At 34.5% G+C, this 10,728-nt stretch overlaps 1 protein-coding gene across 1 annotated transcript; it reads right to left on the reverse strand.

Moving 5' to 3' along the window:
* Nucleotides 1-383: 383 nt before the first annotated feature.
* LOC128015977 (protein FAM83A) lies at nucleotides 384-7,931 on the reverse strand. Its single transcript, XM_052600252.1, has 4 exons — nucleotides 7,206-7,931; nucleotides 6,392-6,559; nucleotides 5,911-6,035; nucleotides 384-3,100 (listed from the first exon to the last, which is right to left on the reverse strand). Exons 1-4 carry the CDS (start codon nucleotides 7,707-7,709, stop codon nucleotides 2,167-2,169), a joined length of 1,731 nt encoding a protein of 576 aa, XP_052456212.1. The 5' UTR covers nucleotides 7,710-7,931; the 3' UTR covers nucleotides 384-2,166.
* Nucleotides 7,932-10,728: the final 2,797 nt, after the last annotated feature.

Consider the following 10,728-nt stretch of genomic DNA (forward strand, 5'->3'; position numbering starts at 1 on the left):
TGCCATAAAAAAAAAAATTATAAGGTGAAAGTTATGGTAATAGCATCGAATTTAAAAATAAGTTCACACTAAATGCAAGTAATAAAACACTTATAAACACTACTTAACATTGATTTTGTAACAAAAAGCAGAAGTAAATTAAGTTTGCAAACACTATTTAGTAACGGCATTGAAATTATAATTCACTAAAGAAACATGTCCAAATCAAACAATTTACTAAAATGAATAATGCCTCCATTTTTTTTTCATAACGTTACTTGCCATTATTGAAAAATAAGTAATGTTACTATTTTTCATCATTAACTCCCCCAAAACTGATTTGAATTTCAAAACATTTTTACATTTTCACTCATTTAAATATGTTTGTTACTACACTTACAAAATCTGGTTTGTAAAACAGAAACTTTATTGATTTATGATGGTCTTTGGTAATAACACTGTTGGAAATGCTATGCAAGATGTAAAACATTACATGTAAAGATGTGCAATTGTAAAAGTATTTTACACATCTAGAACTCCCAAAACAGTTATGCTAATAGATCACAGTTTCATTTTCTATAACATCTATAACATACAAAATCAAACAACAATAAGCAAGTCACTGGAAGGCAAAAAAGCATTATCAAGACAAAAAAGTGAGCAAAAATAATAGATGTGTAGAATTAATAACTCCTGAAGGCACTAACTGTGTTACTAGTAAAGCACTAGTATGTTCAAGGCCTTTCAAGAGGTGTTCAGCAGGTGGATCGGCAGTTATTGGCTTGTGCAAGTTAGCAATTTACCAGAAATCTGTTATTATGTTCAAACATTTTAAATAATTAAAATGTAAAGGATCTGCTCCTATCTAGCAGGTATTTATGTCGATGTGGACATAAAGAGATAAAACCTGATCAGCAGTTTTACTTTACAGCTGTTCAGATCCGTTTTCTCAGCGACTGTATGAAGGTGTTTTGTGACTAAAGTCGATTCTGGATCAGTCCTTTAAGGAAACTTCAACATCTGAAGTGTGCATCTTCTTTTTAACCTCACTTATTCACAGTATCTTCTACTTTGTCAGATAAAAAGCTAGAGATTATATATAGATTTGTAGTCAAGTCAAACATGCATATAAAGAGACAACAAATCCATCAAATGCTAATCAGCATTCAATGTAGGCTGTCGCAAACACTTTTACACACACACATTCCCTTCATTAGCACTGGTAAATAACAAAAGATAGAAAAGCTTACCTGTAATGTAAAAAATAATAATCGTGTCAATAATGTATTCCTTGCAATTAGCTTCAATTGCATCATAGTCCATCGTGAGATGAGTTCATACAGTACTTTTTAGTTAAGCAGCTAATTGCAGCGTTACCCACAGTGCATTTTAGAGTCTCTAAATGCATATCTTCAGTGACACGAGAATCACATTTTAGTACAAACACATGAGAACGTCTGGAAGACTACATGTGTAACCTCCTCGATCATGCTATCCAAGGGTAATACTCAGTGGCAGACAGAGTGGCTACATTTAACTCAAAACCTTCTGCTTTGCCAGCTAAAGTGGCAGATAGAAAACAAAAACATCAAAAATACAAAAATGCCCCATGAAGTTATGGGTTGTGCATACACTAGGTTTAACACACTACTAAAAGTACTATGTACTGGTACAAAGCACTAATGCTGCCTTCAAATCATGTAAAAATTATCATATTTACAACATGAGCCACAACAATGTTGTGATCACCAGTGGGGAAACATGAGATTTTCTATAAGCACAGACTTTTAGGGCAATGTAAATAAAAATAAATAATTTATAATAATTATAATAATAATAATTATTTTTGTACTTTGTCTTGGTTATGGAAAATGTTGTTAGGAAAAATGAGAAGCTATGAAGATTTTGAAAATATGTTATGTACTGTTATTTTTTTTTAAATTATTATTTATTATGATTTCCTAAACATCCTGAAGGCAGCTTTAGAACTAAGAATTTAGTTTTCATTAAAAATATAAATGCACAAAAATAAAAACACTCCTCGCCTCTCAATCCTGGTTGATTTTTTTCTCTGGTGTATAAAAAGAGCAACAGTATCTCTCCAAGGATACTATCGTCCCTTCACACATCACAATAACAGCTGTGTACAAGAGTCGACCAGAAAAGAATAATCAGTCTGGCCCAGCATTACTGAGGTATGTAGTTCTTTACCTCAAAGCGACTGTATACCTGTTTGGATTGATTTAACTTGTTGTACTGGTTGACAAGGTCCAATTTGCTGTGTCCCAGCGTCATGCGTTTCTCATCCCGCCGATGTATCCCTTTCTCCGGGCCCATCCTGTCCAAAAGCATGGGTCCTGGTGAGGCAAGACCTTGCTTACTCTCTGGTTCGTTCTGAGAAAGATCTGGCCCACCAAACGGAGAGGAATGAGTAGGCATCTTCTGGAATGAGTAGGAGTCCTTTTCCTTTGAAGTGAACAAATCAGTGAACTTACTGATGAAAGGAGTGGGAAGACGATATTTGGAGGTGGTCTTGTTGTCCGTTGGACTTAGTTGAGTTGGTGATGGACTGTAGAGACCTAAACCCTGGATTTTGGATGTCTGTCCGGGAGTGTTTGAGCGTCCTATTTTGGACCATTCCACACCAGCGGTTTGACCGAAGGAAGTGCGCTCAACTGCCTGACTTTGGTGGGTCCCATTCGGAGAACCTCTTACAATGTGAGGTCCTGAAGGGTTTTGAAGCACCGGACTCGTGACTACCTTCCTGTCAGGAGGCTTTTGAAAGATTTCAGTGTTCTTCTTGTCAGGTGTGACTTTATTAGATTTCATGCCTGGAGGAGCTGCTTTGATGCTGGAAACGCTGCCACTGGATTGGCTGCTGGAGTGCTCCGAATACACTCGCTCCCTGCTGCCGTAATCTGCAAGAAAATCCAAGCCTAAGTTTGGTACTGGCGTGTGGTAGGAGTTAACAGGCATCCCGTCTTCATCTGGATTGTGGAAACGGTCTATTATTTGGGAGTCTGCATACATGCAGCGGAATTCACGATCAAAGCAGTCTGTGACGCGGCCGGAGAAGTGCATAAGCATGTTGCTGTGAACCATGCCTGAGAGCCAAGTAAAACTAGAGGAAAGAACAGAGAGAGATACAAAAGGTTAATTCATAACCTCAAATATTTATTGGAAAATGTAATCATTGACTACGCTTTAAAAATGGCCCATTAATATCTTGGAAAAACTGCATAGTTTACAGAAAATTATACATATGTTACTGTAGCTCAATTGGTAGAGCACTGCGTTATCAAGCGCAAAGTTAGGGGTTCGATTCCCCGGGAACACATGATATGTAAAAATTGATAGCCTGAATGCACTGCAAGTCGCTTTGGATAAAAGCGTCTGCTAAATGCATAAATTTAATTTAACATTTAAGAGTCTATAAAAAAAATGCACAATCAATACAAATGGATTCATTCATGAAACATGAACAGAACAAGTTTCTGTGAAAACATTCAGAAAACCATTCTTGAACAAATTGTTGCACAGAAATTTGTTCTTTGCGTGTTTCATAAATGTGGTTAAAGATTCTGTCCAGACAGTTTTATGGATGGTTCAGGTGACTTATGCTAACAAGTGATCAACTATGTTCAAGCTAACCATCTGTTTATGGCATAACTCAAATGTCTTGCATAAAACACAAGTAAAAGAGCATGTGATAAGCTTTACAATACATCACAGTATTTTCTGGTTTCTAGGTTAACCCTATAAAGTCTACTGTAACATTTGATAAATTAATTTCTAAGGCCTTTAAATGAACAACATGATCAAAACTTTTGCTGATCATGTTGCTCAAAACTTCTCTCGTCTGATTGATAGTTCATACTTTTAGCAAGTAAAACACCCTTTAGAATCATTCAAAAAAATCGCTAACTTTTCCCTCTGAGATTTAATGATTTTTATAAACAAAACATGAATACATTTTAAACGGTTTGGTTTACTTGAGAATCCATACACAATTTTTGGAAAAATCTGGCGAAATCGTGAGTATCATTCATTCATCAATCATTGTATTGCTTTCCATGAAATGTTCTGAAACTACAGAACATTAAATATCACATAACCAAGACATATTATTGAGAGATATAGAGTGACAACTGATATTTATATGCATTTTATGAATATCTGCTATACTGTTATAAAGGTCTCATTGATTTGCATTACAAGCTATCAAAATTTCATCTTACTTTTTGGTCATATAAATATCACTAACTGCATAAAATTGCAGTTTGGGCCTGCAAATAAAACTGAGTTTTTTTCCTCTTAAAATATGAGCACAATGTCCTTATTAAAGCCTGATGTATGAAATATGATACTTAACAAGAAACACATATGCAAACTTTTTCCACAGATTTATACAATTTTATCTAAAAGTTCAACAAACCGTTCGATTAAAAAAAAAAAAAAAAACTATGCATCTCAGTTAATTATTTCCTTTCTGGTGACAAAGATCTAAAAAGTTCAAATTGTTAGTAATAAGTTTGCAATTAATTCCCTTTGTACTGTATGGACTTCTAGTTAAACAAAACTCCCTGTTGTCTCTTATATATGAGCAAAGCCTTCAACACATCCCTATGGCCTCACCCACTATCCACACACCTGTGTGCTAACACACATGAATTTATCCACGGGCTGCTATCAGTCGCACTAACCCTAAAACAACAAGACAACTCCTTCACCAACTAATTCTTAATCATCATAACGGAGAAGCAGATTAGCCAAGCCTTCAGACATGTAAGATTGAGATCGCTTGTTGTGTCTAAACAGGCATAACTGTTAGAAATCAACATATTGTCTGCATAATTCATCAGTTAAACTACCCCGCCCCTCCAAACCAAATTAGCCGTTGAGGCTTGAAAGCTGACAGACACAATGGCACTGAGGTCTAATGCCAATGCTCGGGGCCTGAGAAATGCAGAATCATCATGTTTTCATTGCTAAGCTGCTCAAGTCTACAGATGTCTGCTGGAGCGCATGAGGTGCGCATGTCCTGTCATCTTCCTGCCACAACACTGTCACGCGCTAAAATGATTTCCATAATACAGAGTGATATGACAGGAGATAAGCCTGGACTGATGGGTATTTCAACGCAAATAATTTCAATGCAACTGAATTCCTCCTGTGAAAAATCTGAGTTGCTTCTAGTGTAGCTGGCTTTAAAAAAATATTACTGTGATATACTACAAAAACATACTATTTAGCAGTGTCTTGATATTACTAACTAAAACTATTAAAAACAGTGTTTATTGAAATAAAGCTGGATTACATAAAATTATTAAAAACATATAATAATAAATACATATAATAATAAAACAAATAATCAGAAATTGGAAATGCTGACTTAGAAATATATATATATTTATATATAAAAAAAGATAAATCTGTAAAAATAGGGTGCAATGCACAATTTAGTATTGTGTTTCCTGCTTAACAGAAAAGTGAGTGAAATCATTGTATAATCAGTGCAGAATATACTGGAAATAAATAAACCATTAAAACTGAACTAAATCTGAAACTGAAATTAAAACAAATAAAACCTAAATATATTTTTAACTAACTAATATAAAAAGCACACTCAAATGAAAAATAAACATTACTAAATTATAATGAAAACTGAAAATATTACAAAAAACTATAATAGCATATAAATAAATAAATACATATATATAAATCATTTCAACTCTGTGGCATAACTTGGTCATCATATAAACAAAACAATTCTTAAAGTACTATCAATTTAAAGGATCTCATTAAATTACCAAGATTTACAGTTGTAGAATAACTTCAGTAATTACGTTTTTGGGGTAAAAAAAAAAAAAGATACATAACAGGAATTTTTAAACGGAATTACACAATGCATCAACAACATGATTAACATACCTATATGATCCAGCTATGACTTCCTCACAGTCAATGATCATGAATTTCTCTTGAACCTGGCCTGTGAATTTCTTTCCACTTTTGGTGCAATACGTGTCTCCACATACACTTCTTACCCGCATATTCTGAAACAAAGCAGCATTGAATAAATGTTTAATAATTACTTAATAAAAAAAAACAATATTAATTGTACACCAATATTAATAGCAGTAAGAGAAAAAAAGGGTTTTGTTTTGACAAATATGCTTTTGAAATGTATACTCATTCAACTCGACATTTCCTTTTTATCTGTATGACCTAATAGACTTAAGGAAACTTACATAAGACTTATGTTTTGCTGTTGACTGACAGATGCATTCATATATAAAACTGTGAACACCCTTCTTATTGAATGCTTTCTTAAAACTTATGTGCAAGGATAAGAACATTGAACATGAGCTGGACCACACCACTTCTAAGAGAGCGTCAGCGTCTGACTTACACTTAAGTGTGAATTCTGGATGTCCAGTTCTGAGCACATATTCAAAAAATAGCTGAGATTCTTCTCATCCAGTAGAATATAAACTGGAACCCGGCGCTTGTTGGAGGCCTCCATCAGGTCACAGAACAAGTCAACGTCTGTAAAAACATCCATGACTAAAGCAATAACCTGTGGAATAAAGATAAAGATGCATTCAAATGAACCACAATCTGTAAACATGCAACACTTATTTCTTTATTGCTTCCAGTTAATCATCTCATGATAATAATCAAGCAATTTAGTTATTCATAATGACTTATGTAACAATTTTTATGCAATTTCAAATTCTTCAATAGTTATCTCACCTAAATTAACATTTAGTGAATGTGAAACATTTGGACATTTAAGTCGTACTTATAAAATTTCTGAATGTAAATGAGTTTTATCCACCATTTTTGCCAACTTTATCTAAAGCATTTGAACGGCATTGTTTTAAAACAAGCTTTATTTTGTGAAAGGTTTCGCTTGGCGAGTCTGCTTGTGCTTAGTGTTTTGATATTTGTATTTCAGAAACATTTAGACAGGTTTGTGTGTGACAAAATTACTGTTTGGGGGTCTGATTATTTCACAATTTGTGGTAAATAAAAGTTACAGCTGATCAAACGCACTGAAGCGGTCCAAAAGTACATTGTTTACGTGTGACGTCACACGTCACGCAATGAGCTGCCACACAGAGATGCAAGTTTCAAGCAAAGCACATTTGCAAACCAAAAGGAAGCGGCGTTTGTATTTATTTATTTATTTTTGCATATGAGTGGGTTTCTTCTGTTCTTACCTTCTTGGCTTTACTAATTAGAGAACGAATGTGATCTTTGACGTTTTTTGACTTGTCTCTCTGGAAGTATATCTGCGCTTCGGTGGGTCCAAATCGGTTGGAAGCCTCTGGCCAGCCCAGCTCCAACATTGGTGGCTCCTCGTCGGACATCATAGGGAAATAAGTGCCTGAAGTGAGCTCGGACACCGTGTCCCCTTCCTCCATGTCCACTCCATTAGTCCCGCTATCCGCGCCGCCACCTTTGGCCACATTCTCGGTCATATAACGTATTTCCTGAGAGGACAGAAAGTTTAATTCTCTTTCGTTTTGCAATACTTTTTTGTACTCCTTCTCGCCGTGCTCCAGGAGCGCGTCGGTGGCGAGCCGAGCGGTTTCATTGTGGCTGAGCTCGAGCGCTGATCCTTGTCTCCAGGGGTTCTTCACCTCCTCCAGTCTGGTCGCGAGCTTTCCGAGCGCTTTACGCGCAGGGTTCAGGGTCGGACGCAAAATATCCGAACTGATCATTTCCACGGCTGATAAAACGTTTGTCCAAGTTATCTGAGTTTTACAAAAGCTCAGGTAAGCATTCGGTTATTAATGCAGGTGTATTCCAAAGCTGACCTTGTTTTATGTCATGTTAGTTGGAGTGCGCTATTCCCGGAGGCCTCTCCGAGTATTATTTTGAGCTGCTGGGAAACTCAACGCTGCGCTCCACCTGCGCACTCACCTGCCTCCTTCTCCCAGCGGCTCCACCTCCTCTGACGTCATGGGGAAAGAACCCTATGGCAGGCCGAGTTAACATACATTTGATGGAAAAACGCAAAACAAAAATGTCAATAATTCTTCATGTTTATCTATTTATGAAATATATAATATATGAACACGAATATTAATTTAATAATTATTAATAATAAACATAATTATTATAAATAAAATAAAAGATAAAACATATCAACACAGCACAAAAAAGGAAATAAATAAATATTATAAGGTTTATTTATTAAATATTCAAACCAATTATAAAACATTAATAAGTATTATTAATATTATTATAAATAAAATAAAATATTCTAAAGAAAAACAGTACAGAACTAGAATAGAACTAAATACAATTATTCATGTTTATTTTACATAATTAATCAAATAATTTACGTTTCAAACAACTATTGTGTATTATCATAAATAACAATAAAAGCTAAAACAAAGGAAAACAGCACCAGCAAAAATTATTAATGCTTTTTATTTGTCAAATCACAGATGAAACAAAATGATAATAGCACAAAACATAATAGAATTAAATGAATACATTTTAGTTATGTTACAAACTAGTAAACATTAATAACAACAAATATTTTTTTTTATTATTATATAAAATATTGATCAATCGAAAATAAAATGCATGCATATGAAGATAAATATACAAATATCAGAAGCTTGTGTCAGTGTTAGGATTAAACAAGATAAAAAGGATACTTGTTAATAAATGTTAAATTGGCTTGCCACACAAAACCAAGCAGAGGAACCAATGCTTTAAACAATTGTGTCAACAGATTAACACTCTAGTGTACTCAATTTGGCACCCATCAAATTATTAAGGCACAAATATAGATTAAAATTACAGTAGATTTTATTTTGTAGGTAGTTAATCAATAACTTGGCCAAAGTCAAGAAGAAGTATCTTGTAAAAACACAAGTTTTACAAGATTTTGATTTGAATCTAATATTTCAGTAATACAACTTTTGACTGCTTGATGAGTAAGATGTTTGGGTCTCTTATAGTTCTTTGATCTGGACAAGAGTAACTGGTGTTTAGGACAAAAACAACATCATGTGATCTTCCAATGTGGCGGTTCTGCTTGTGTGAAGCATGTCTGTCTTATTTTGAGGATGTCACTTGTATGATTCATTTGATTGAGTGATGTGTGGAGATGATCACGGAGCAAAAAATGGCAGAGTAAGCAGATATACTCGAAGGGCAGGTTTTTGCAGGATCCTAGCTGTGCCAGTTTTATAGCAAACTCAACAAACATCATACAGAAACAGAACTGTGTTGTATAATACTTCTCAACTCTCTTATCACTGACACCACTGTTGATGTTTTTTTTTTTTTTGGTCTCTATTGTCCAGCAGTGAGATATTTTCGGGTCTTCCTGTGTTTCTAAGGTAGCAGCTGCCCTGAGGCTCGGCTGGCTGTGTGATTCATAACTTTTCCATGACATATAGTAAAAGGGAAACAGATGCAAGCCAACAACCAAACAGCATTTTCTTTGTTCAAACTATTTATATGTACTGAATAGATATTTTTAAATTCTCAGATGAAGCTGCTAAAGTTGCAGAAAACATCCACACAAACTTTATAGGCTATTAAATGCATCTCAGATGCTTGATGTAGACAGTGAATATCTGTGGACTAAATGCATATGACACATATAAAGCACATTGTGGACACTGGATGGCACAATCTTATGCTTGTCATGAGTCACATGGAGCTCTGAATAATGGTTTTACTACACTGCACTATCTGTCCATGATGAAGGGCAAAATTATAATTTTTGTTTATGAATAAAACAGAGAGAAGTGTTCAGGCAGGGTTATATTGCCTTTTTGTCATTTAAACAATTGGATCCAAAAGCCTGAGACCACTACTAGTGAGCTTTTCAAATCCAATACAAATCATTTAATTAAATGATATCATCAAAATAACAATTTGAGTGAATTTTTTACTTTTTGGTATTTAAGTTTAGTTTTTTTCCTTTCTTCTCACATTTATTCGGCAGGGAAGCATTAAACCGACCCAAAGTGAACAACATTTAAAATATTACAAAATATTTAGATTTCAAATAAAGGCTGTTCCTTTAAACTTTATATTCTTTAAAGAATTCTGAAAATAATGTATAACAGTGTCCTCAAAAATATTAAGCAGCACAACCATTTTCAACACTGAAAATAATAAGAAATGTGTGTTAAGCAGCAAATCAGCATTTAAGAATGATTTCTGAAGGATAATGTGACACTGAAGACTGGAGTAATGATGATGAAAATTCAGCTTTGCATCACAGGAATAAATTACATCTCAAAATGTATTTAAATAACTAACTGTTATTTTAAATTGAAATACTGTTTTAAAATATTTCAGTTTTTACTGTATTTTTGTTCAAAGAAATGCAGCATTGGTGAGCATAAGAGACTCCTTTCAGAAACATTAATATATCCACTGATTGCAATTGCAGAAACCCTTTGGCCTGCAGGTGCAGGAACCAGATCCTGTTCGGTTTGTGGTCTTTCTCTGGAACAAATCTGTAAAACTCAACTGCCAACAAGATAGGTACTCAGAAAGTCAACAGCATACCATCATATGACAGCAAATCACACTGGTTAAATAGTGCCACTATTATTGGTATGACTACTTCATGGTAGTGCTAATCAGTATTAATTTATTTATAGCTGTATCTGGGTAAACCGAGTCTAGTACACTACTTATCTCTTCATCAAGAAATGAAAGCATTATGTGTTAATATTAGCAGCAATAACCACATCACCTCTT

Source organism: Carassius gibelio, chromosome A6 (assembly GCF_023724105.1).
Source record: "Carassius gibelio isolate Cgi1373 ecotype wild population from Czech Republic chromosome A6, carGib1.2-hapl.c, whole genome shotgun sequence".
Lineage (NCBI taxonomy): Eukaryota > Metazoa > Chordata > Actinopteri > Cypriniformes > Cyprinidae > Carassius > Carassius gibelio.

What these genes read in the sequence shown, in the direction of transcription:
- LOC128015977 (XM_052600252.1), bottom strand. Translation starts at nt 7,709, where the DNA reads ATGATCAGTTCGGATATTTTGCGTCCGACCCTGAACCCTGCGCGTAAA. An exon ending in TCCAGAATTCACACTTAAGT is followed by an intron (nt 6,036 to 6,391) that starts GTAAGTCAGACG and finishes GCTTTGTTTCAG; the next exon opens with AATATGCGGGTAAGAAGTGT. An exon ending in GTCATAGCTGGATCATATAG is followed by an intron (nt 3,101 to 5,910) that starts GTATGTTAATCA and finishes TCTTTCCTCTAG; the next exon opens with TTTTACTTGGCTCTCAGGCA.